Source organism: Ambystoma mexicanum, chromosome 7q, assembly GCF_040938575.1.
Source record: "Ambystoma mexicanum isolate Mex_15411 chromosome 7q, UKY_AmexF1_1, whole genome shotgun sequence".
Taxonomy (NCBI): Eukaryota; Metazoa; Chordata; class Amphibia; order Caudata; family Ambystomatidae; genus Ambystoma; species Ambystoma mexicanum.
The window spans coordinates 120,101,426-120,129,294 of record NC_090941.1 but is presented as its reverse complement, the minus strand read 5'-3'; the positions used below and the strand labels follow the sequence as shown (position 1 = coordinate 120,129,294).

Here is a 27,869-nt window from a genome sequence, read left to right as displayed (position 1 = left end):
TTTTAAAATGATTTATCACAACTGCTATGGGAAAGAACTGAACGGAATTTGTTTTTACTTCACAATGGGGAATTAGGAACAGAATTGGAATATCGATTTGGGATGTTGAGCACAATTTCAGTGGGGAAAGAAAAATGCAAATGGGAATTCGTTGTTTTGCCTTGCAATGGGGGAAGTAGGAACAGAATGGGGAAAATGGGAACAATTTTTTGTTTTTTGCCTTACAGTGGGACATACATGGAAACAGGGCTTTTTGAATTCAATTATTTTTCAAATCTTTAGGACTATAACGGCTCACAAATCACTTAGAAAAGATTTGAATACCACCAATACAGATCCCGTGGACTCAATGGGGGAATTCATTGATTTACTTTGACAAATATGCTAAGGATCTACACAGGCAAATGGGGATTCTTCAATGGGGCAATGAGTGAAATACACAGGCAAATTGGGCTTTTGCATTGGGGAATTATTTAAAGCAATGCTAAAAGAATACAGGGCCTACACACTCTTTGGCTTTTGGGGTTTAGTCCTACTTGCAGGAGAGGTCTGGACTGGACATCCGGGAGCATCAGGACACTGCTGGGACATCAAAAAGGGGTCAGTCAAGGTCTCTGCTGAGTAATCCAAGAGGTCCCAAGTCCGTTTCTAAATCCCCTGGCTCCACAGCAAGCTGGGCCTCTTACTGCTGGGATTTTCCTCCAGATTTCGGCAGTAGCTCACCTCGGGTTAGTGGAAAAGTCCTGCTCTGAGGCTGGCTTACTTGGTTATAGGGCAAATCACATCACTAATGTGTCATAGTTCCCACAGAAGGGATTGGTTAATGCTGCAGTATCCCACTCCCACCTGTCTGCTGAGAGGTCCAGAAAATGTGAGAGTGCTTTGGGACACCAGGGGAGGAGACCACCTCATCATCTCACTTCGACCGGAGGCTTGGTCTGGTTCGGTGAATTAGAAATCTCACTGCATGACAAGTGCCCTTAATCTCTGTCTTTTGACAGATATGAATGCATTTTTGATACCTATATCTTGCTGAGATGTCTGTACGGCATTCCTGTGCAAAGATGCAGTTTTTCTTCATTTACTCCAGAATAATATCAGTGAAACATAGGGCCCTTGGTGGGCAGCATATGAATCGTACTGGGCCCGCTTTAATTAAATGTTTATATCTCTCAAATTCACCAGGAGGGCCACATTACGTTTTCATGAATAACTTCAGTTGTGTTGATCCCACATAAATCGTTTTGGGATGACCAGAAAGGGTTGACTGACACCTTTCCAGAAATCCCACAGCGACTATTGTGGGATAAGTATTGTCGATTTTACACGATTTTACACAATGAAATACATTTCTCCCATTTTACACAACGGGCAGCAAAACCACTCCTTGGCTCTGGCCCCCACCCTTGCTCTCAAAGTTTCGAGCACTGTTCAAAGCTGTGACATCAGAGAGGGTTTTGTGTTTAGATTAGCACAACCCTGCAAGTGCTATTGACTAGCTAATGCATGTTTTATTGCAGCTTGTGTGACCTGGGGTCATAAAGGCTGGGGAAAAGACCTGTCTTTATCTTGTGTCCATGTGGATTTGATCTCCAAGCATTTTGTAGTTGTATTTTTAAGGGAATGCACTGAGGTTTGAAGTTCAAGGCCCAGAACGCCATGACAACAGGGGCCCTGGAATACAGTTTCACATCTTGAGCAAAGAGAAAACAAAACACATAGCAAGCAGCACAGAGCCTTTAAAACTAAGCCATAGATTGTCTTTTGACTTCACATTTCACTTTAAAATGAACTCTTAGAAAGCGCACCATTTTACATGTATAAGTGTCACTGCAAAGTTATCCTGTGCATATGATAGTTACATGAGGGCATCATAATCACACTTTTAGTGGCTTTGGTGAACATTTCGTTTTGCAGATTGTCATTTTGGAGCAAACATGAAAGGGCATTTTCTTTAGTTCACAGATGAGAAACTTCATTTGACTGCAGCTTCTTAAGACATAATCTTGGCAATTCTCACTTAAGATTCTGTGGACTGTTGTTACATGGAAATATTACTACAGCTCTTCAAGAATTTGTCAAACATTGTCACGTGTCTTTCTTTCTTCATGCAAGGCTGCTCGCCTCTTTCGTAATCTTCAGATTTTTAGGCTGACTTTTTTCTGCTTTTTAGCTTTGATTCCAAATGCCTTCTACATTATTTCAGGGCAGGCCTTTTACTTAGGGCCATGTCCCCCCACTGACTCTGCCCTCTTTATTTCTCGCATCCAAGGGCTATTTCACCTGACACGTTTGAGGCTAGGGAGGTGAGCCCGGCTCAACAAACCCCCCCCCCCAATGATGTTACATTCAGCTGTGGGACTCAAACTCATATTGAAAGTGCCATTAGATGTTTGGCTCAATTGGCTCAAGACAATGCTGGTCTCTCTGTGGGCTTGACAGCTGAACATAAACATCATGCCCCCTTTTTGTCAAGGAGCGAGAAGAAAGGGTGCAATTACTTTTGAATGGAGAAGAAGGAACACTACACATTGACGAGCCTCTGACGTGAGCATGTCAATGAGGGGTGGAGCCACGCTGCACAGCGGAGCCAGCTGTGACACAGAGTAAAGTGTGTGAGAGAGAGAGAAAGATGCTGCTGACCCAGCAGAGAGTCATGCAGAGTTGGCGAGGAAGAGACAATGTGGCACAGGCCTTACCTGGAGGTGTGACCATGCAGCAGATGTAGTGGGCCAAGTGCCAGATAACCGCTGCCGAAACCAGGATGCAAGGGAGGAACAAATCCTCCACTCCCAACACAAAAGCCGATGAAACAAATGCTGAAACTAGCGGCACACATAATCGGCTTGGTTATAGAGTGGAAGACCAGAAAGCTGCGGAGAACGCCACAGCTACGGAGCAGATGCCACTTCACTGGAGCAGACCTTGTGACATAGAGGTTAACCGGCTTGCTCCGAGTGGAGGAGTGAAGAGAGAATGAAAGGTGAACAAGGAAGAATTACCCTACCTTCGTACGAGAGAGAGAGAGAGAGAGAGAGAGAGAGAGAGAGAGAGAGAAAAAAAAAAAAAAAAAAAAAAAAAAGAAAGAAAGATGTTTCTTGGGAGCCCAAGAAGCCAGAGTCCAACACAGCACGTAAACATGCACACGCACAATGATGAAAAAGGGAACAATGACATTGCCCAAAGTGAAATACTTGAACATAGCAAAGATGGCTACCCACACCTGATAGAAAGAATGCATGCAGATTGGCGCAGAAAAACCCCATCTCAACACCATGTCACCCTGGGAACAAATCAGGAACGTAGTTGAGCAGAGAAAGAAAAATGTTGTTTTCTCACACTTAAATGCCATCGCGATGGGGCACACTTCATTACCAACGACCATCCCCTTGAATTTCTGATAGGCACAGGGACCACAGTCCATGTGATTAATGAAAATAAGTACTCTTAATATGCCAAAGTCGGCAAGACTAAAAAAAAGCAGAATTAGACCATGGAACCCTGTACTGTGCAAAGGGATGTTCACAGCCTCTTGCACATATAAAAATTGTTCAGCCAAAACACACATGCATCTCATCGAGGCAGGCGCTGGCTATAGTTGAATTCTCAATTTCAGAGCAGCAGCCCAGATGGGACGGGTCCATGTGTTATACCGCATGACGGCAAACCGCTATATGGACACCACTAAAAAAGTAGAGTCTGTTTGTGGTGTTGTTTTAAAGCATACGAAAATTAAACTCGGTGTTTGTTTATTGAATTTCTAATGCGCACCAGACCCGGAGGTAACCGGGCGCAGCAAGGTAATTCAAAGCTTACAAGGGTTACATAGTGACAGCAAGTATAAATTGACACGTGACATACAAGATAGGAGATGTACAGAGAATGCATGTGGAGGAATTCCACAGTTAATTTACAACATAATGAGCAATTCGTACACGGACGTTGGCAACAATAGGGTACAAGTGTACAGGGAATGCACTTGGAAGGGATTCGATAGGTAATTAACATTGTAGTGAACCTTCACATTCGAGTATAGTAGGGGTGCAAATGTGCTAAGGTGCAGGTATTTTGCGTCATAGTGTAGACAGGAGTTAGCAATAATAAGGTGCTGATATACTAATGTGCAGTACTTAGTAAGAGCCTAGTCATCAGACAGGTTGAGGTGGGTGATGAGCAGGGCCGGCCTTAAAGGGCAGCAGTGCCCTGGGTGAATTGGCGTCCCCCCTGGTTAACAGGGGGTGGGGCGGAAGGGGGCGGGCCAGGACGGGCCACTTTTTTTTTTTACCTCCTCTCTCAGGCGAGGTAGTTAAATATGGCGCGTTAGCATCCCATTGCCATTGAATGAGCCTGCCGCCGCGGGTCATTCAATGACAATGAGGCGCCTGTCACGCCTTCTGCCACCACGCCAGCTCGGGGGAGCCCTTGAGAGACTCCCCGGAGCTTGCGTGGAGGGGGCTAATGGCGCCTTTTCTTGGAAAAGTGGCCACGGCGGTGGGGCGCATTTAAATGCACCCGCCGCCGTGGGCACATTTTACAGTAAAAGGCCGCCTGCTGCGCCTTTTCCCACAACGCCAGCTCGGGGGAGCCCTTCAAAGACTCCCCCGAGCTGGAGTGGTGGGGGCAAAAGGCGCCCTGGGGGGGCATGGCGCCCCGGGCGGTCGCTCTGCACGCCCCCCACCCCCCAGGGCCGGCTCTGGTGATGAGGTTCTTTCTGAAGTGAAGGTAAGGTTGGATTCCTCTCAACTCGTGAGTGAAAGTGCACGTCGATAAAACTGCCCAACTGTAGTTGTAAGAATACGCTGATAAAGACAGTCAAAGGAGACAAGGTACGACTATATCAGCAGATGACTCACAAAGAAGCACCACCACTCAACAAGACACCATTGTGAAAATAAAGGGTGCCATGCTAACCGAAGAAAAGGAGGGTACGAAAATCCCCAGAAATGTATTGTTGTTCAGAACGGTGATTGGTCCCTCGTCAAGCTCAGACCACAGTGATCAGGAAGCAGCAGGAACGTGTGCCCTGTCAGACATGAGTAGGCTCCAGAATCAAAGGGATCCACGACAATTGCCAATCATGAGACGCCTGACACATGAACCGGAAGGATCACAAGGCGACCAGTCATTTGGGTTAAAGAAATAGCTTGAAGGGACGTGTTCATTTAAAACGGGGACGATTGTAGCATCTTACGCTGTGTAAGATGCTACAATTGTTGTGTGTTCAGGGCCTTGGATTCGGGCAGTGCTAGAGAAGTAACGACAGGGAAAACTGGGAGACTCTTCAAGCGAGAGAGAGTAAAGGAGCTTCATGATCACACACTAGGCTGCCGATTTGCTTATAATCAAGCGGCCAGTCCCGAATCCTCATGTGCCTTTACAATCTATTGTTATCACTCTGTGCTCCGAACCAACAATGTGTTTAATCTGCGAATGATATACAAGCACAAAACATCTTTGGGCTCTGTTTTAGAAGTCTGGACCCTTTTTCTTTTTTTACCAGCGGCGCCTACAGACCCGTTTGATGGATGTACTCTCACTGTACTGAATCCGCTCCTCCACTCAGCAGCATTGTGTGCGGCAATTGTCAACAATCTTGGTCAATGGTGACTGATTCGTGGGAACGGACCCCCTCTAACTTGCGACCTCATATTAAAAAACCTGCCTGTGTCTGTCCTCAGTAAGGCCAGTTCCACGAGAGGGCGACATTTGATTAAATAACTTAAGAGCTATCTAGAACAAGACCTGACAAGGGACCTGCGCCCAGTGCTGTGCCAAACCGTCCGCTCCGTAAGGGTGCGTAATGACGCCTGTCGCCCTGCTTTTTGCCTTATTTTATCTTCCGCAGTCGCAGAATGCAGATACATGTGAGAAATAAACTCTCCGGAGATACTGCAGGGTTTTTTAGGACTTGCAAGAACCTGTTTTGCATAGCAAATCCTACCATCGTGAGAGAGGGGGTGGGTGGAAATATCCTTTCGTCTAATAGAGATCACACCCCACAGTAATTCAATAGGTGTGTAGACGTGATCAAGTCGTATTAGAACTCGCCCCTTGTGTACTTCAAGTTTTTGTTTAACGTTGCCTGCAGTGACTATGTCGAGCACCTTGTTGGCAGCATGACTGTTCTGTGGTTAATGTGCCTGCTGCACACAATGTTTACTCAGCATTCCAGTATGTTAAGAGCTTAGTCACAAGTACCTCGCCATGTTCACTGTGAAACACGCCTTTCAAATATTAGCAGACCAGCACTAATGGCTTGTTTTTTTTTTTATTTTCCATTCATGGTGTCTGCAGTGGGAAGCTAAACATTGTATTCCACCCAAAGCAAACGAGGAGCTGTAGTTCCTGCATAGCCATTAGCACCAGGAAGTAATCGTTGCATTCCTTGCCAGTATTTTTACTGCTCAGTAAAGGCGAATGTGGCGTTCAGATTTGAATACTTTTTCCTCAGGGTTTTTACCGTTGTTATTGTTACAAAACTTGTACAGGGCACGATTCGCCACCAAAATTATCTGTTGGTGGTGGGACATGTTTAAGAGTGGGCCTGGATGAGCTTATTCATTAGAACCTTGATTCACCTGAATTTCATGTTATTCCACCAAGTCGAACTTCAGACAAGCTTTCTTAAAAGGTTTGTCTGAAGTTCGACCACATGGCTTCAAGGGGGATCCGTTGTTGGCTGCTTCCCTTTCCGTTGTGCTGCTAGGCTTGCCTCCTCTCCCACTTCTTCTACTAATGCCTCAAGCTCCCCTTCAGACAGAGGAGACCGGCGATGCTGCGATGCTGCATGCCCCCTTGAACAGCACATGGACCGCTCCTCCTTATCCAGCATGAGAGAATCCACCTCCTCCTAAGAGGAGAAATGCAGTGCCAACACCTTCTCATCTCGTCCCACCTTCTTCCCCTCCCAGAATTGCAGGCACGCCATGAAAGAACTGCCCAACAAACTGAGAAAACTGGAAGAAGACAAACGCCCGAGAACCAGAAACTGCAAAAAATACCCTTCAGCCACCTCCCGAACAAGTCAATGAATTGCTAGGCAAACACTATGCAATCATATATGGCAAACCAACGCAACAGCAAGTGGGAACATGAAACAACCACAACAATAATCTTGCAGCGGAAACTGGGAAAAGAGGAGCACGTTTCATGCTGTCTTTTTAGTTGTTTTTTAGATGGAATCAGGGACAGGACTTTTTGGGCTTTTTTGCGTTTTATTAGAGGAAAGAAAAGGGAATGTGACGAGAGGAAAAGAAATTGGGTTTTTTTAATATGGGAGGAAGCTAACACCAAACTAAGACACTGAACAAACATTAATACAAATAGTCACAAAAAGGACAACAAAAACATAAAAGAAATAACAAACCAGACAAAACCCTACACCTAACAATACTCAAAACTCTGCTCAAAGGCCTCCAAACACTGCCTGCCTTGGGTACGCTTTCCCTCGCATTTACCAAAGCCCACGATGGAACTGTAAGTGTGCAGGGACTTTAACAGAGTGTTGGACATCTGGTAGGAGATTTGGGGGCTCTGATTGGCTGAACAACCTCAACAAATCTGCTTGCGTTCTGACCCAAAATCTAAGGCTCCTGACTGGACCACAAATTATTGCAAGAGACCTGGTAGTTCGCCATATATTCGATCAAGGATTCAATCATGCCAAAATCCCATCCTTTATACACAATAGAACCAATCATGCCAAAAAGATTAGAGGTAGGTGCCCGCGTGTCTGTTAAGATGTTTGTCCAGGCTTAGTGAAGAGAAGGAAAATGTGCCATTGGAAAAGCTAGGTCATTCAGGATCTGGAGAGTGTGCGATTATTTTAGGTCAAAGGAGGCTATTGGAAGGGCTAAATCTGGGGACAAACCATGTTTAGTCCCATTTCGATTTATTTTGCTGCAAAAATAAGCGTTACACATGTTTAAAAATTCTGGTTTCTTAGATGCTATATGCTATTTGCAAGTTGGGGTGGGCAGATTTCTCGACTGCTAAACTTGCAAGTTGAATTAAATCCCACATTCAGATTTTTTTGGAAGTACGAGTTGGGCCCGAACTAGCATGCATGTTTTGCAGGCAGGATCTGTTTAAGTGGGCGCGTCAGAGCTGCCTAACCTCTTGGGAAGGCTTCATTGACCATTGCAAGCCCTAGAATCCCTCAAGAAGATTCTTGCCAAATTAAAGGCCCCGCTCAATTCCTGGTTCACTGTGGGTACACTGGGCTGTGGAGCAGGGCTGAGCCAGACCAGGAAAGCACTTATACTGTAGCAATTCAGAGCATTTATTTGGTTTCCATTTCATATCATTCCCTGTTAGTGACATTTTATTTTGTATTCTTGATTTGTGAAATTCCTTAAATCATTTATCCACATATGTGAGAAACTCTTTTTGATTCTTTTTTCTCCATGTCCCTTACTTCTACTTATTCCACCCCCAAAAAACAACTTTGTGGCATACTTTGTGATTTTTCTAAAACCCCTTAACCTTCCTCTTTCCACTGTTAAAGGAAAACAAAGTTATGTTTTTTTGCAGCAACTGAAGGCAATCTCCTACCTCCAAACAATTCTGTGACGTTCCCTTTGCTATCAGTATAGTGCCTCCTCACAAAAAGATGGCAAACCCTTTTACAGCTGATGAATGCAGCCACTTGCCTGCCTCCAACGAATTCTGTGATTTTCTCACCCTAACTAACCACTTAGAAGAAATATCATATATATTTTTCACATGGAGTGGTGGTAATCGGAATTCAATCCTCCCTACTACCAGCTATAATAAATTGCCTATCATGTTTCAGTTTTCTATCACTTCTTCAACACAATCCTATTTTAATGTTCAACCCCTTTCCCTCAACAAAATCCAATGCAAATGTATGTTCTACCTGTCGCTCTCCTACACTAGCACCTGGGCCTGCACTTCTTCAGTACAGTTTGATCAATGTAGCCCTCTTCCCGCATTTGCAAACAACATTAAAGCACAGCCTGACCCGAGGGCAAGTGGATAGAGAGCTCCCTAGGACTAATGGGGGACATACACATGTGTAAGTGAAATGGACACATTGCAAGAAGCACACTTTTTTCATCCCAGGAGTACCAACACTAGTGGGTCACCTGCAGCCTAAGAACAGATGTTTATAGCCAGCGGTCTTGTAAAATGAACTAATGGGCGCCTTTCCAAAAGGTAAGAGTAATGCAAGCCCATTTCCCAAACGTGTACACGTTTTTTGAAGGCCTTGTTGCGTGAACTCCCATGTCCCCTTTTCGGGTGCTGTTCTGCGCTTTATCTGCCATTGCCTGTTGAGCCGCCACGACTCCTTGTCTTGCATGTTGAGGACAGAGAAGGTATCCCTCGCTGGAGCCACACGCGGCGGTGAGCTGTCGAGGCCTGCCTGTATGAAGGAGGAAGGGGTCATTGCAGGGATGCATGCAATAATGGCGAAGCGCCTTAGGGATACAGCTCCTCCCTCCTTGTGCTTGCCTGCATTCGCCTTCATGAGTACGCATCACCACAGTCTGTGTGGCTGAATGCGCTTCTAATGATGATGTGGCAAGTGTAGGGAATGTCCTCGCTCTGTCCCTCTCGGCAAATCCCAGAATGTGTGGGCATTTGCTTCCGCCATCACGGCCTTTGGCGCTATGTCGAAATCTACTCGCAATGCAAAAGCAATCGTAAAATACTGCACTGTGGTTTAGGTCTCTGGTCTGGCCAATAAGCTTGCCAGAATTCACCTGCTTTTGGTCAGATTGTACATATTTCGGCCAATGAGATTGTCCCAAAGTTTCAGCCAATCTCTCTGGCCGAAACCTTTAATCAGATTAGGTGAAACATCCAGCAGCGTTTCTGTGAGTCATGCAAGAGTAGCCGAAATGCAGAGTGCAACTTATTCTAGTTCCGAATGTGTACTGGCTGAGTTATAGATTAGTTTGTAGCTTCTCTTGTTAACAATCCACCCTTGCTCAATAATGCACGATGGACCTCACCATGGGGATGCGTTGCTCCAAGTTCCACATTCGAGCTTTTTGTTTGTGTGGCTTCTCCCTAAATGTTGGATATTTGGTTTGTGGGTCGACTCACCTATCCATCTGCTCTCATCCTTCAGAAATGGTATTTTCTCTATACTTTAAACACTGCTTAGGGCAATGGTATTTACATTTTGTTATGCTAACCCCCCCTCCCTCCTTGAACATAAATATTGTTGCTGAGCCCCCCCACACCTCCTGAGTAAAGATATTGTTGCCAAGCCCCCTTTGAGTAGAAATATTGTTTCCAGTCCCCCAGATGCCATATCTTCTTATATGTTCTGTTAAAAGCAGTCACCATACTCCCTTTTTGAAGATCCTTGTTCCCTCCAAGGCCTTCCTTCTGTCCCCGCCACCCCAAGGGTTGCCAGCCCCATAGTTGAGAAGCCACTTACTTGGGTGATGAAGGGGTAATCTGTCTTTTCCCAGAATCAAGCGAAGGGCATCCTCCAATCAATTTCTCCCTCTCTCTCTATCTCCCTCTCTCCCTCCCTCCATCCCTCTCACTCTTGCTCTCTCTCTTCTTCCTCTCTTCTTCCTCTCTTCTTCCTCTCTTCTTCCTCTCTTCTTCCTCTCTCTCTCTCTCTCTCTCTCTCTCTCTTTCTCTCTCTTTCTCTCTCTTTCTCTCTTTCTCTCTCTTTCTCTCTCTCTCTTTCTCTCTCTTTCTCTCTCTCAGTTGGTGGGCTTACATTTTGGTCCAAGGTCGGCATACCAATCTGGGGTGTACTGGCGATGGGGAAATCTGTCCAACCCCACCCATTTGCCCTGCACAGGGCTGTGATGTGCTGCTGGCAGCTTCAGTTAGGTTTACACCAGAGTGTGGGTGTGATTTTTCGGTCGGTAGCCGTCGTGTGCTGTTGTGCGGGGCTGTGTGTGGTCTGTTTCATTGTTGCGGTGTAGTGAAGTGTGTGCAGTTTGCTGTACAGTATAGTTATGGTTGTGTTATGTTTAGAATTTGAGAGGTGCGTGCAGTGAGGGATGAGATTATTAGTGGGTTTGGTTAGTGGTGGCGCGCCATCGGACCTCTTACGCTATGGCCACCTGTGAAACGCGTCCCTGCTAGTGTCGCATATTGTGGTGCTCTAAGGGGACGTGAGATCCCCCTCCTTTATTCTGTTGTAGGTTGTCTGTGGGGCTATTTAGAGATGGTGCCTCCTCCTCCCCAGCCCCGATCCACTGAGTGTCCGGGATAATTTATTTCTGCACCAGTTTTGCACTTTGGCCTATAAAGGTGTGCACCTACCACCTCGTTCCTTGACCTCTTTTGGGGTGTGTCAAGGGACTGGGGGGCAGTGGGACCTTTTCTCTGTGCTCTCGTTGTACCCAGTCTCTGTGGTTACCTGTTTGGTCGCCATTCTTGCTCCTTCAACTCTTATACCCTCTGTCTGTGGTTCGATCTAGGATGCTCCCATCTCCCTCTTTAGACTGTTAAGGACCTCCGTGCGGACCTGGCCCTACCTGCAACTCGGGAAAGTCTCTCCAACTCCCTGCACTTACTGGGGTACGTTTTTTAATCCTCTGTCTTGTGAGGTGTGTGTTTAGTCCGAGGGGTGTGGGTGTTGTGCATTTGTTTTCGTCCAGTTCTGAGTTGAAGAGCTAGATGGTTCTTCATGTTTCGAATTTCTCGCGTGATGGAGTTACACGTTTTTGCCGATAGGCAGGAGAATGCTGAGCCCCCAACATTTTCATGGTGTGTTGTTTTGGTCCCAGGCAGATGTCGTTACAGGTTCTGAGTGTTCTGGCCGGCTGGTAAATGATTTTCTTTTGTAGGAATTTTGTTCCATGGCCGCGGATTGCTCTGTGTGTTATGCACATTGTTTTGAATGTGATTCGTTTTTTGACTGGCCAGTGTAGCATCTTTAGCGCAGGGGTGATGTGGTCTCTTTGCAATAGTTTGAGGAGTCTGGCTGCCGTATTCTCCATACGTTGTAGTTTCTTCAGTAGATAATCTAGCATACCAAGGTATAAGCTGTTGGCATAGTCTATCCTGGACATGATGAAGGAAATGGTGGCTAGTGTTTTGTGCGTAAAGGAGAGGATTGGTAGGATCTTTTTAACTGTGTGTAGATGGAATAATGGAATAAGCACTTTTTGATTATTGTGTTTACTTGTTGTTCTAGTGTTAGCTCGTTGTCCATAAGGATTCCAAGGGTTTTGACGATTTTGGATGGTGTGGGCACTACACCTAGTCCTGTTGGCCATGGGATGTATTGGTTGCATTCCTGGTTTTTGGATATGATCATGATTTCTGTCTTGCCTGGGTTGAGTTATAGGCTTTGTGTTCATTCAATCGTAGAGTTCTTTCAGACAGTCTACTACTGTTGTTCTCCTTTTGTACAACTTTGATTTTGTAGATGATTTGGGTGTCATCTGTGTAGTTGTAGCAGGTGAGGGCGTGCCTTTTGATGAGGTTGATTAGTGGGGTCAAGTAGATGTTGAAGAGGAGTGGGGATAAGGAGGATCCTTGCGGTGCTCCACAGGTGGTGTCTCGCAGTGCTGATTTGAATGGTTTTATCCATTCTGTTTCTGTTCTTTCAGATAGGAATGATTTAATCCAGGTCAGTGATGTTGGTGATCCCTGTTTCTTCTAGTCTTATGATTAAGATGTTGTGGTTGACTGTGTCGAATGCTGCAGAGAGGCATAGTAGTATCAATGCAGAGTTTGTGTTGGAGTCTGTGTTGGTCTTAAGGTCATCCCAGATAGAGAGAAGGGCCGTCCCTCTCATGGGTCTGAAGCCGACTTGTGCCTGGTCCAACAGTTGATGTGTTTTTACGTGTTCGAGTGTTTGTCCGTAGATCTAGGTTTCTAGCAGTTTTGCCGGATAGGCAATGTTTGATATGGGTCTGTAGTTTGAGAGGTCTTCCACATCGCCTGTAGTATCCTTGAGGAGTGGTCTGATGTATGCAGTTTTGAAGGACCGTGAGACTCTCCCCGTTGAGAGTGATTGGTTGAAGAGGTTTCTGTGGCATTCCAGTGGCGTGCCTTGGTGAGTGTGGATTTATAGATGTCTGGTTGGCATGGTATCCATTGGTTATCCTGCTTTATTGCTAAGTTTCACCACCTTTATGAGTCTCTCTACTGATGTGTGTGAAGCTTTGCAGCTGCTTGTCGTTCCATGGTCGTTGGGACATGGTATACGGTCTGGTCGATAAATTTGCTTTGTATGTACCGATGTATCTAGGTGATTTTATTTTTGAAATGGTGTGTTTTTGTTAAGGTAATGATGTGTTGTTGCATCTAGGTGGGTTTCTCATCTCGTTTATGAAGTTGAATAGTTCTTTTTGGGTGTTGGTCGCTATTGTGATTCCATTGTCGTAGTATTTTATTTTGGCTTTAAGAATGTTGTTTTTTGTATTCTTGAATTCTTTTTTTTTAGTTTATTCATTTTGCCTAGTCGTAGTTTTTCCTCCATTCTAGTCAAAGTATCCGTTTTTTTGTTTGTCGTTGTACTGAGGTGGGATTGAACCATCTTGTCACTGCTTTCTTTTGTGAAGGGGTGAAGGGTTTTTCCGGGGCGATGCCGTCTATTGTACCGGTGATCCATTTCTGGATTAGGTCTGCTCTTTCGTCTAGGTCTGGTTCCCTCCAAGCTTGCGGTTGATGGTTTCAAGGATTCAAGTTGTTCTTTTAAGTAACTACTTTAGATGGTATTCCAGTTTCTTTTCCAGATGGTGGGGAGCTTTTGGGGCTGTTTGGTTGCTTTGGCTGATAGTTGGATCACAAATGGTATGATGAGGTGATTGCTTCATAGCATTTGTATTGGTGGTGCAATAGAGATCCGGTTTTTGTTGGCAAAGATTGCATCAAGAGTGTGTCCTGCTGTGTGTGTCGCTCCTTTTACCATCTGGCGTAGTTTAATTGTCTCGAGTTGCTTGATTAGTGATTTTTGAGAGTTGGTGTTCACTTGTTCAAACCATATGTTGGAAGTCCCCGATTATGATCAGGTAGTCCTGTTTGATGGCTATGTTCCTGATGGTTTCTATGAATGTGTATAGTAAGGTTGCATCGTAGGTTGCGATCTAGAGAGGAGTATGAATGTGAGGTTTGTTTTGAGTTGGAAGTCGGGTGAAGTACGAGGGATGCGCAGTTTCTGATGTTTAGCGGGTCTGTTTTTATTTTCAAGTGTCCTTTGTAGGCTATTGCAAGTCCTCCTCTTTTTCCTATTCGGTTTACCTGTGTGCATTTAAAGTTATTGGGTAGGCAGCTGTGTAGTGTGACTTTGTAGTTGCCATCTAGCCAAGTTTCTGTGATGAATAAGATGTCTATCGTAGAGTAGATTGTAGATCTCTGTAGCGTGTTTGGACATTGATCTAGCGTTGATTAGATTGCATTGTATTTTTATAGCATTGTTTAGTTTTGTTCCGGGTTTCTTCATATGGTTGTCCTGTTGGCTGTTTTCCTTGTTGCTCTCAGGATGTGCAGAGTGCTCACTGTGGTCTGATCTGCTAGGTTTTGTATTGGGTTGTTCCTGACTTCTTCTGGTTCCTCTTCTGTATCTTGTTGCGGTTGCTGTGGGTGCCCTAGTGTTTTGGTGATATGTGCCCAGATGCCTCAGGGTTAGGTGCACTTTACAAATGTCTAAATATATAAATAAATATGGAGTGCAGGCTTTGTTTTCCCTTTTCTTCATTCTGGATGTTTCTGGTCTTTTCCAGTGCGGTCCTCTTATCTTGCCGGAACGTCTAGCATCATTGGCGGTTGTGACTTGTTCCATTTGGAGGTCTGTTGCGAGTTACTGTGTTAGGTACAAAGACTTTCCCTTCTCTTGGAGTTTGTTTCGTTTTCTGTCATGCTTGGTGTGTTTCCATTGTATCTGTGTTTATTGGCGGGGTGCCCTGGTGTAGTTCCATTTAATGTATTCTTTCTTCCAATTTTCTCTAGCAGTGTCCCATTCTGTGTCGTGGCATATTGAGGTTCTTTGGAATCTATTAGTTTAGTGGGTTTGCATTATTGCGGTTGTTGAACAAGGGGTAGTATACCCTTGCGGATCAGCTGTTAGCAGGTATTTTCTTTCTGGCTCAGATGTGTTTTTCTCCCTTTTTGTTTATATTTGGGGTCCTTTCGTTGATGTAGGAGGTGGGTTATGCGGCGAGTTTGCTGTTGAGTTGGCAGAGACCTGGAGGTTCACGTGCAGTGGGGGAGGGCGTTTTGGATGGGGGGGGGGGCTCTACCGACTGTGCAGTGACAACCTCGGTTATGTGGTGTCATGCTGGGTGCAAGAGCTGGGTTGTCCAAACCCGCAGTTGGTGAAGGTGTCTGGGTTGGAGATATAGTGATTAGTTTAAGAAGCACCTGTAGCTTGACTAACTGGGCACAGCAGTAGTAGTTGGCATGCGGATACCTGGTAAGTGGCAGGCGCATAGGATGGTAATCGAGAAATCTTAAATGCATTGATGCCTAGTTATGGGAACTTTCCAGGTGGGAAAGAGTTCATGGTTTAGTGCGGAGTAGATGGTGTTATCACCTAGATTCTGGGTGCCTAGCGAGGGGAGAGAAGTTCACGTTGAGGGCACAGCAGAAATGGCCGGTATCGCTTACAAGTACAATTGACTTGAGGGCGGATATGGCTGATTGCAGTGTGATTATCTTGGATCTAGACGGACCAAGATTTGGGACACTTGGATAAAAAAGGCAGGGGATCTAGAATGGGTGTGCACCGGTAATGCAGTAACCCTAAGATCTGGGATACCTGGACCTAAAATGGGGCAGAGCAGCAGAAGTAGTAAACCTAGATTCTGGGTGTCTGTGTAGAGGTACAGAGGCCTAAAGCGAGGTGCAGCAGAAATGCAGTAACACCTAGGATAGAAACATGGATAGAGGGAGGAATGCCCAAAAAGGAGCCAAAATGGGGGTACACCAGTAAATTTACAGCAGTAGATGCAGTAACACCTATATTTGGGACACCTAGATAGAGGCAGAAATGGCCTAATATGGGGGCATAACAGTAAGTGTGCAACAGTAAATGCACTAATACCTAGATTTGGGACACCTGGATAGAGGAAGAAATTGACTAATATGGGGGTACAGCAGTAAATGTACAGCAGTAGATGCAGTAACGCCTATATTTGGGACACATGGATAGAGTGAGAGAGGCCCTATATGGAGGCAGAACAATAAATGTAGTGACACTGAAGATATGGCAACCAGGCTAGATGGGATATGGCTCACTAACACAATCTGGCTAGATGTGAGAGAGGATAATAACTATACTAACTTTGGCCCGGACCATCAGACTGTATGCTAATGGAGAATAATAAAAGATGGTTTTGGGTTGGACAGTTTAGTGGGGTGCAGGAATACCTGCACCCCCTGCCCGAACCGTACTAACCTTGTCAGCAGCTGCTGCTGACGGTTGCCGGCCCCCACGGGCCAACACGCTCTGGAGCTGCTTCTGCTGGAAATGTCCTTTGCTGAGGGGCTTCCAGGGCAGGAGGGCTGCCCTGGAAAGAGGACCTATTATACGTCCAGGGGGCAATCGGGGTCGGTGGGAGGGCAGGGAGGTGGGTAGTACAATCAGGAAATGGATGCAAGAGGTGGGCGGGGAGGTGCCAAGAGCGCAGCTTGATTTACTTTAAAAATGCCCAATTGAAAAGCAAAATGCAACGTGAGACGCTGCTTTGCTTATACACCTACCTACGAGCCAATGCTGGTGAGGTATAGAGCACACAAATTCAGAAGAAAAGAATGCACCCGTTTCCTTTAGGGGGGTTGTTTGCCAACAAATTGAATTGATTCATGGAATTGTATAAAAAGCACATTTGAAGTAAATTGTGTTTTTTTTTGTTGTAATAATATAATGTAGAAATAGGCATGTACATATAGTAAGTAGTAGGGTTCATTTTAATGGAAAAGGCGTGACTTTAACACTGCAATGTTCTAAAATAAAAGACCCCAGCATTGTGGTGTGTGATCAGGCAGATCAAGTGGGACAAGACACTCGTTGATTTGAAGAGGTAGCCCACAGCAATAGGGCGAGCACAAAGGCACGGCAGCAGTTGATGGTAAGGCAGAATGGATGCCACCAGGGGCAAGGAGTTGCTCTGAATGCTGAGCATGTGTACGGCGGGGGCAGTTGGTATGGAAAGTGTGGCTGGTGAGGGGTGTGGCTGCTCCCGTCTCTTGTTGCTTATGACAATACTTTTCCCCCAAAGTAACACGAATGGGCCGAAACTAATCGTGAATCGAACTTTTACATAGCAATTCTTTGGTAGCTAATCGTTTCTGGAATGCATATCTACTGCACACTGAATAATACCCATGTGTCACGATGCCTGTTTCCCTCTCACCCCACTACCTTAAACCCTTGGCACTTGCAAGTGAGTGTCATGCATGTAACACACTACAAGAACCAAACTGCTAACGCTGTCTCATCCAGATGGATCGCTCTTTTGGCACGATGCCGTGTGACGCCGGTTCGAAACCTTGGTCGGGCCGACTCATTCCTTTTAACATTTTCAGGTCGATGGAGTTCCACAAGTTGGTAATAACACTGAATTTTGCAGTACTTTATGGCGCTTGTCTTCATGAGTTGCTTTAAAAATCACCAAATTATCATCATCTACATGCCTAAACAAATCAAAATTGAAATCCTCTGATAGGCCAAAATAGGCTCTCTATAATGAACATGCGTTCTCCGGTTTATACAAAGGTAATCAGATGTTCATATCATCGGCTCCAATAATATAGAAACAAAAGTCAATTTAACAGCTCGCGTTTAATCACCCCCGGAAGCCAAAAAATCTCCAATCTACCCAGCCTTTCAAGCTGATGAACCGACATCGTCCAGTATCCTTGTTTTGGTAAAGGTCATGTCCAGGACCCGGCATGTATTGTGTGTCTGTGTTGCACTAGTCTGTTGGCCTGTTTTTAATACATGTGCCGTCTTTCTTTCCCTTGATTTCTTTGACCATATAATGCATTTTCAAGCACGCCATATTTGCATGAAACATCCCACTGAGATTGTAATGTGTACCTTATGAAAATAAATAAATGCACGTTTCTGCTAGTGTAGAGTCATCTAAACGCCTGGAAAGAACTCAGATCATTCTATAACGTTTTACATCAACGATAAAAGCGTTCCAGATCAAATGTGGCCGGGCGTAGTGTACTGTGTGCGCCAAGCATGTTGAACGGTGTAGCTCTGTTTGCCATCATTCCCAACTCTATCTGGTTTCTTCCTCTCATTACTCGGCTGCTCAGGAGGATGTCATTGGTGCTGGAGCTGGTGGCCCAGAAAATGCCCTCCGACAGCGACGTTCACGTGGCCAGGAGCTTTCTTTCGAAGATCTTGAGAAGTTCTATGAGGTACAGTATGGGATCGCTAGTGTCATCCCCCCATTCCCTGGTGCACATCCAGTCACGCCCATCCAGGAGACCCTGTTCCTCGCTGCCGCCATGATATTTGCATCTGTCTGTTCCATTCTAGATTCCTAGTGCTCTGCTAATGTCGTAGTGCATTCATTCATTGTGACTAGTGAAGTAATTTTAGATGCATAAGGGGGCGCCAGAGAGCCCCTACTCCTTTCCCATTGTTGCCTGTTCATTTGTGTTAATCTTTTCATCCATTTTTCTTTTCACCCCGTTATGGCTGTGAGGTATTTTATCTTTTGTGATATTTTGACAAGTTTGCATCACAGATTGAAACGTGATCTAATTGTGTTTGTTTCTTGAAGCAGAAAGCTTGCTGGTCAGACTGGAGAAACCAGGGGAGAGAAATATTGGACTCCAAAACATTGCAATGTAAACTGACCCCTTTTTTGCAGTCACTTTTCCTGTTTCGCAAACTCAGCGATTTCACCCTTTTCAGTGTGCTCAGTTTAGAAATCGCACACTCGCCCTCAAGTAGAAGTGAGTGAGCTTTCTCAGTAAAGGAGGCATCCCTCTAGAACTCCGCCTCTTTCTCTTTTTGGCAGATTCAAAATAGCTACCATTTCAGACGAATGGGAAAACTAGACTAGTCTACACTGCCGCATAGCATTGCTGTTTTTTGGCTACCAGGGTGTGTACTATAGTAATGGCTCTAGCTAAGCAGCATATCTGCCATTTTTACTATCTAAAATTAGGCCAATCAGTACACGTGTTTAACTCTTTATGCCACCTGCACTGCTCAGGTGTGCAGACCAGTAGCATGAGCAGCCTTTTCCGTAAGTAGGACCTCTGATATAGTGCTGTTTTGTTTGAAGATGGCCTACATAATGAAAATGCCTCTCTTTGATTTAGGAGAATTGATAGATAAAAAGAATGTTTGCATTATAAGAAAATGGCAGTTGTGCTCTCCATGCCGCTGGCCCCAAGCGTGATGCTCCAGCGACTCTGGCAGGTTGGCCGACGCACAGTAGGTTGGGTTTCAGGTCCGCTTAATGGAGACTGGAATGAAGGAGGGGCAGGAGCTGGTCGGGGGAGTACATGAAGTGGCTGTGGGGCTGATCAGCTAGAGGGAGTAGAGGGAGATTCCTCTGAAATGGGAAAGTGAAATAGCGCCTTCTGCAACAGTCACTCTTTTAAATGCAATATTTGGACTTGGATCTGAACAAAGGCCTACTGATCAGAAATGAAATCTGTTTGAACTTTTATTAAAATAGACCATTTGGGAATGAGTACTATGTATTTACAACCTCAATCTTTTGACTCCAAACTTAACAAACTAGGGAGTAAAATACAATTACTAAAAATTATTTTCTGGAGCTCTCACTCACTATTGTGAGTAATAGTACTTACAAGTATGTATGTTTGTGTTTTTTTAGGAGCAAAGCTATCTGAGAAGCAACAGAACTCTATACATAGGGGCACCCCCGCCCCACGGGGTTACAAGTAAAGGTGCAGGGGTTGCAGAGCATCTGGGATGGATAGTTTTAGTGTGGTGAAGGGATCGAGGAGATGCAGAATGGGGACCACTAGGGCTGAGTGAAGCTATGGCTGAGATTTTATTAAACAAGTACTGTCTTCTGGTACTACCTGAAGCGGGCGGGCTAGACATTATCACAAATTGCTGTCACTGACTTAAATAGGTTTCCGGCACATGGAAGCCATTTAGTGGCCTGTGGGCACCTTTCATAGTCCAAATTACATGACATACCCTTGGTTCCATTTCCTGCAGTCGTGGCTTAACGCCGCAGCTTTCCTACCTCGTCTAACCTGGAAATGCAAACAGTCTACCCGTGGAGTCTTTTGACTATTAAACTGGTTTAAATAGACTCTAGCCAAGTCCAAACACACGGCCGTTTGAAGTGTGTAAACATTGACAATATGTTGAGCTAAGTATGTTGCTTGAGGAGTGCTTCATTATTGGAATCTGAACCTGGAAATGGCTTTGAGCCGGAATAAAACCCCTGTCTTGTGCCGAAGGATGGAGAGGGTCGCTTCAGCTTTGTTCTTTCATGCTGGGGTACGGTGCTGTGCTTGGAGACACAGACGCAGGGCCTTGGCTGCAAGGACGCCATTGATGTCACTGGTTATGCCATTTGTGCAGTTCTGAAATTAAACCGTGTGGAGGCCCCTCTGCAGTCGAAATGTAGCCCACCCCCCTTCGCAAATGATCTCCTAATACGTTTTTAATTTTCTGCACTGCTTTATTTTTTTCTCTTGTCGCGGGGCCCCTAAAAGGAGTGGGGCCCATGGCCCTGTGCCTACTCTGCTTAATGGATAATCGGGCACTGCATTTGTGATTGCACACATTTTGTTTGAGAGAACAATTGGTTAAACGCAAGTGTGGGAAAATAGAAACTGCAGTTAGGTAAAAAGGAGCACACCGAACGGTTTAGATCAGAAGGCCCCCCATGTCCCTTCCTACAGTGCCACAAATAGTCCTTGTTTTCTTGATACGCGCACCAGATACATTTGAAAGCAATGTGTGTATTCATGTACATGGCCAGTGGTGTTCCTGAAAACCTGGTGGGTTTGGCAATGCTGGAAATGGACCCAATTTACTGTGGGGACTTCCCCTCCACACGGGGTGAGGGATTGGGGTTGATTGTCAGAGTAATGTGGGTGGGGAGAAGGGGTGGAGCTAGTGGAATGCTCTGAATGCAGGATGCTGCCTGCTTTGCGTAAAATCAAAGTGCATTTGAAAATGATGTGTGTGGGAGTAATTAAAGCATGGAAGTCTTCTAACCAAGTAATGCACACTTTGCATGGTACTCATTTCATCTGTCACAATATGCACCCTAATAGCAAAATGTCTGCTAAATAGGAGCCATATATACTCTTTAAGACCATTTCACTGTTTGGGATCGGGCTGTGTTGGTGAGCACATGAAGATTTTTCAATGCAAACTGTACGTCAATTCTATATATTCTGTATGAGTCACCTGTGCGTGCGTTCAACAGCGTACAGGATGATTTTCAGTCACGTGCAGATCGCTTCCTTATTATGAGGGCTTGGGGTTTCATGCCTCCATGCAGCGGCGATCCAGCAAGCCAAGCTTTGGCGGCGCGCAGCTCTGCATTGTTGCGGCCGAACTCTCGCGCTCTGAAACACTTGTGCACGAGCGCGATACAAATAAATTATCAATATCACCCCCATCATTGGGACTCTTGAAGAACAGACTTGGAGAGGACTGCAGAAAACTCACCAGGTGATTACATTTTGGAGAGGGACAAGCTCCAAAAACAACAAAGCATCAGGGTTTGCAAAATGATGAAAGCGTCAGAGTGATCAACGGGCAAAAATATACATGGAGGCAAGCCCGAGTTTGAAATTAGCCAGCTGATTGATTGATCAGATCTTCAGTAGCTCCCCCCTTCTCTCAACCCCTGCTCCTAATTTAAGAAAAGGGGTTGACAGAAAGGGATGGGACAAGGGGGAAGGTGGTGACTTGTGGCCTTACTGCGAGGATCTTCAGTAGCTCCCCCCTTCTCTGAACCCCTGTTCCTACTTTAAGAAAAGGGGTTGACAGAAAGGGATGGGACAAGGGGGAGGGTGGTGACTTGTGGCCTTACTGCGAGGAGTTAACTATCAAACGCGCTCATCGCTACTAAGGACACCGTGCTCTGGTGCATTTATTGGCCCAGACTGGGTATTTCTTACTGCCCCATGCAAAATTGCCAGCACGGTAGTGCTGGAAATGGAAATTAACTGTGGGATCCCACTGGCGACAGCAGGGGAGGGAGGTGGTGAGGGGTGTTGGGAGAGTTGACTCAGGAGCCCTCACCCTGATCCCTCCTAAATCAACATATCCATTTCGGGGCATTAACTGATAAATTATGATCCAAAAGAAACTAACCTAAGAAAGGAGGAGCATTTCCTGTAATGATGCCCAGCAAATTGCAGAAAATATTTAAGTACAGCTGTGTACCTTTTAAAAACTTCACTTTTTGCAGAGCACAAGAATATTAATATTCAGAAGGATTCTAATCCGATGTTCCAGTGGTCTAGTAGGCAAGTCTTTCGATTTTGTTCCGGACGACTTGAGTTAGAGTTCCGACTTATGCCTGAAAGGGTACAAATGCATTTCCGAGATCCGGGAGACATTTTATGCCTGATCTGGCAAAATCCAGCCCAATGACCAGCGCTGCTTGCCTGTCCTTTGAAAAAGACTACGCAATTTCCCACCACCCCAATCTGCAGGAAGTGCCTGATTGACCCCGCAAGCAGCTCATTTTGGCAGCATGGCTGGTGGATGTGCAGCTTATTTCCTGTGCTCTCTGGATCATACTGCAAACCAAGAGATGCAGCAACAGTGCAAACCGTCATGACAGAAAGAAAGCAGTTCTGTTTGTATGATTTCTTTCAGAGTGGTGGCTGGAGCCAATCTCATCGAACCAGAACGCCCACCCAACCCTTTGGTGCTGCTAATGTCTGCAACACTGTACAGATCGGATTGGGGGAAACCAGCACAGCCACCTGCAATTTCATCAACCCTCCTCATGATCCCCCATCTTGTCAGTGGTTTTCTGGGCTGCAACGTTCTGTCCACTGCAGAAGTGGTTAATTCTTGCACAATTTGGTAATCCATGTAATCAGAACTCTGTTGAGCCAAATCTGTCTTGGTATGTACGGTGAATATCTAGGCCTAACCACACCTTTTGCAGAAGAATGAAACGATGGGCAATCCTGACTAGAGTGGGCCAACTGCTGTTCAGAAGATCTAGCAGACAGCTGGTCCCCTAAAGCGGCTGTCCAAGACTGAGTAACACTCCCTTGCATGAATAGGCAAGATCAGGAAGGCAGAAGTGAAGGGTGCCCTATAAACAATCTTAATGCATTCAAAATCACCCACAAAATAATGTATTTAGGAAAACCCTGGCATTTTATTGTGGGTCAATTACAACATCCCTCTTCTTTCAATCAACTAAAACCAGATTTAGCCAAAAAAAGACTAGTTACTGTGTAAGCTTTTCATTGAAAGTTGGGCATCTGAGCTTCAGTTTTAGAAGCAGCTGTGATCCCACACAACGTTTTGAGCAAAGCTCCTATTGCAAGCTAGCACATGGTGATATGGGCACGTGACCGCTTGGCTTGAGGCTAGCTCTTGCACACAAGGAAGTAGTGTTTCCTGCATGAAATGTGAATCACACATTCCCGGTCTGAGAAAGCATCAGAGAATTCAGGTCCTCTCACCTTGTGGGATCTATAAATTGGCAGCACACTTCAGAGTAGGAGCTCTTTCTTTGCCTTGTGTGTTATTTGTCAAACAAATTAGCAAGGGTGGTAAGACTTTAGAATTATTTTTTTATTTTTACAAAGTACTTCTTTGCAAAAGTAATATGTTTCCAATTACTGACTACTAATGTAGTACACTCTTCAATGTGGCTGGAACCGATTCTTAGCAGAATCCTTCCACCACTAACCAGCCATTCAAACCCTGAGAATTCGGGGGACAATATGCGTTTTATACTGCTCTTACAGCTCGTGCAGAATGCTGCTGCTCAGTTGGTGCAACGTGTTTTGCGTTTGTCGAATATTATTTTCACTCTGCATCAGCCACATTGGTTTCTGGTGGTTTTCAATGTAAAACTCAAGTTGGTCAGATCGCCTACGGAGCTTTGCGGGGGTCAGAAGCTGCTCCACCTCAAGTTCATAAAGTGCCCAAAGCAGCATCCAAGAACAAGCGAAGGTCCTCACCGGGATAGACCCTACGGTGTCGAGGGTTTTTTCTCCCACGTTTCGGATGTGGCACCTTCCCGAGCGCTGTTAGAGAAGTCTAAAATGCTCTGCTCATCAACACCTATTCCTGTTTCCGACTCCTAAGAATACTGCTATTTCCATTTGACCTGCTCTCTTTGTGTGCATCATTTATGTGTTCCATGTTGGTTCTCTATTTTATTTTGCGTTCCCCTCCAGAGAGGCCTTGTAACACATTGTTTGAAGTTCAAGTTTCTGGTTGAGACAGTTGTCTCAAATCTCAGCAGTATGTAAGAGCATCATGTTTTGAAATGAGCAGTCTTGAGTTCAAGGAATGAAAGACTTATTGAACTCTACCCCAATTCACCTTTGTAACACCTAGCATGCTTCTAATGTGTGTCAAAACATTAAATGGTGTGCTGTGCCACAGGCCAGTCTTTTTTCCATAGTTTAAATAATAGGTGCCCTCAATGCACTTATTTACAGGGGCCTTGGAGCATAATTAGTGGAGAGCCCATGTTGTGTTGGTCTCTTGTTAAGCCCAACTTCCTTCAAGGACATCATAAAGTGATGAGACATGGACCGCAGGAAATGGGTAGGGGAGCACTAGCAAGTCCAGAGATGAATTGGAGCCGCAGCAGTCCACGAGAACAAAGCTGGTGGCTCAGCCATGAGGGAACCAAGAATTCCAAAAAATGACTGGTGTATAGTGCTTGAAATTTCTCATTTGTGATATGCTGAGTTGCCATGCAGGTTCAGAAAAGGATGCTAAATAGAGATGGCACATCCATGTCAGACCAACTGCTAAGTGTTCTATTACACACTGAATAGTTTCTTAATTTTCATGTTTCAGCATACAATGGGGGTGCATCCTAACTTTTTCAGATCTACCATGCAAGTTCGAATTTCAGAAACATATATCTATATAAAACGCTTAGGTATGTTTTCGTACTCGACTGATGCAATTCATCAGTGTTAGGTTGCCCTCTGCTGTCCAAATGGCAAAGTGCACCTCTGTGTGCCCTTTTACTTCAACAACCGCTATCATTTTAACAAATGGAATGAGCACAGTTCTACACGGTCACCTTCACCTTCTTCCACTATCTTAAACATTTGGAATAATTTCAAGTTACTTCTTGCCACCCTCACTTCTCTTCACACAGGGCACGGGGGTTCCAGTGTCAATAAAACACTTGTGTATATGTGCCATACAAATTTCCAATAAATAAATGAATAGTTAATTGCTGGCTCAACATTGCAGTCTCTAAATAGCGAAACACTGTAGGACAAATGCCTCCTCCCGAGCTAAAACTGAAAGTAGGTGCTCTAATTCTGCTGCTATGCAATCTTATGACGTCACAGGGACTCTGCAATGGAACAAGGTTGACAATTGCACATCTACAAAGACACGTCATAGAGGGCCATGTAATCGGTGGAACTTAGATACTGTTCTTATACCGCACATATGTCTCATTCCATCTGATACAAATATGCCTTTCAAATTCAAAGGAAGATTGTTACCCATACGTTTAGCCTTTTCAGTGACCATTAATAATTCACAGGGACCTACTTCCCCTTCCTGGAAGCGATTAGTGGTAATTCCGATATTTAAGAAGGGGTACAGAAGTGACCTATGAATTACTGGCCGATATTGACCTTTAAGATCTGCTAGAATGGCTTATGTTATGCCGGGAACAGCTAGTTTAATAAAATTAGCTATCCGTAAAGCAGCCATTTGGTGTTAATCCACTACCTTTCTGAAAGCATTATCTGTATTTATCGCCAATTCCCAATTTGGATACACAATATTCACTTGACAACACCTTGTCCCGTGCAGTCTCCAACCCACACATTTATTTTCTGCTTTATACTCTTCTCCTATGTTGGGAATGGAGGAGTTTGAAAAGTATAGGAAAACAAGGACTCTCCTATGTAACAATGCATCTGTTCCCATACCTCCTCTTGTCCCCTTTCCAATGAGCCCCACAGAATATATTTGTGTTCTGCCTCAACCCATGCTTAAATATATTTTGTGCCCGATCTGCTGAGCATGCCTGCAAGTAGTACAGCGTAGCACCATGCTTAAATATATTTATTACTGGTTGTGAGCAAATGGAGGGTGTGGCGAGCAGGAGCGGGCCAGATCTATGCAATAAGACGGGAAATATGTGGTTTGTATGGCCTCACTAGATAGTTTTGTTACTAGCCATACTGTGATGAGTAAAAGGATTATGTATATAGTCCCAACACGGGGAGTCACTTTTAGAATCTGTGTGTGTGTATATTATTCGGTGATTTGGTCATCCACATCACCTGTGCACCTTTTTAGCTGTTCCTGTAACACTGTGCATGAGATCTGACAATAGCTTCTCCTGGTCCAGTCGATGATTGGATCTAGTTTGAAAGGTTTATCTCCAGTGGCTTCTGCTCCATGGTCTGTTACTTTATTTTGGGCTCATATACGTGCATGAAGGCTAGCGAAAACAAACTTCGCCAAATCCCCACAGGGCAGTTAAAAACTGACTACTTCTATACTCTACTTCTAGTCTTTAGTGCTCGTTACAGCTCTTTGACACCACTGTAGACTAAATACATTTACATGTGAGATACCTTGTGAGTACCACGCAGTGGATCCCCCCCCCTCCCATCTATCATTTAGGTCCAGTGCACCATCTAACATGCTCCAGTTTCTAACAAAATGGTCCGTTTAGCCCACCTCAAAATTCAGTCAGTCTGAACTGTGGCCCTGTCCCAATACACATTGCTTTCACCTGCTTACTCTCCCGTTTCACTACCATTGCATGGTTTGTTCTGCCAGCCTTGACAAAGCCCAGGATATTGTCTCTGCTTCCCTAGGGGGAGCCCCTTACCATGAGGCCAGGGAGGTGAGGCCACTATCCGATAGTCCCCCTGGGGTGTTACTCGGTCGGTGGATCTCATTAGAGGGGATCCCCCCTGTGGGACTAGCGACGATTGTCTGGGAAGAACATGGGTATACCCCAAATATGCCATACCCTCCCTCATCCTCCTACCCTATATAGGCTAGTAAGATTGCACACTCTCCCATTTACATATGTAAGGTAGAGCATCCAAACCCCTTTAAAAAGTACTGAGATGAGGAAGAGTAGGGTCTACCTGCATGAGTCCTGCAGCAGTACTGAGACAATGAAGAGGGTCAGAGTAATAAAGTGATCTGTGGAACGAACTCCAGCAGTCTAGTCAATATGGACAATCTGTAAGCAACCAGGACATAAAAAGGGAAGAAGGACTGAAGAGTTCATTTAACCCTCCCTCCAGGCCGCAAGCAGGTTGGTGCAGCAGAGAAGGGAAAACCCGGGGGAACCGAGATGCGAGGCGAGAAGGCGAAGCCTCAGAAAAGGGCTGAAGGAAGAAGGATCCTTCGCCCTGCTGGAAAGCAGACTGCAGAGGTCTGCCAGAGACAAGGGGCCACACAGCCCATGCCGGCAGAGCAGCAGCAAGCAGCAGCAGCTATGGACATGCTGTGGCAGGAGCAGACCATGCAGAGAGCGCAGGCAGAAGAGATCGAACCCTGGAGCTTGCCACAGCCTGAACAAAAACTCCTTGAACGTAGGAGCTTGCTGGGCCTAGCTGGTGGGGATGGAGGACAGATCGGAGGCCCCCTAAAGGACGGTATAAGTGCCCTGGAGTACAAGGCTGGGAAGTAGAGCCGGGAAAGGGACTTTAAACAAACAACTGCATATGAAGTCAGGGTATGGGACCCTAAGTACAAGAAACATTGTGAAGAAGTAATTACAGCTAAAGCAATGGTC

At 45.3% G+C, this 27,869-nt stretch overlaps 1 protein-coding gene across 5 annotated transcripts in view; it reads left to right on the top strand.

The window, feature by feature from the left end:
- Positions 1-27,869, top strand: part of SHROOM2 (shroom family member 2) — a 982,778-nt gene that overhangs the window by 498,265 nt on the left and 456,644 nt on the right. For 4 of the 5 annotated variants that reach the window (XM_069639121.1, XM_069639118.1, XM_069639117.1 and 1 more), the window contains one exon: positions 18,217-18,321. The exons of the other annotated variant lie outside the window; for it this stretch is intronic. In XM_069639121.1, the coding sequence (XP_069495222.1) occupies positions 18,217-18,321 (105 nt within the window). The remainder of the gene's footprint in view (positions 1-18,216; positions 18,322-27,869) is intronic. 5 annotated transcript variants of the gene reach the window in all.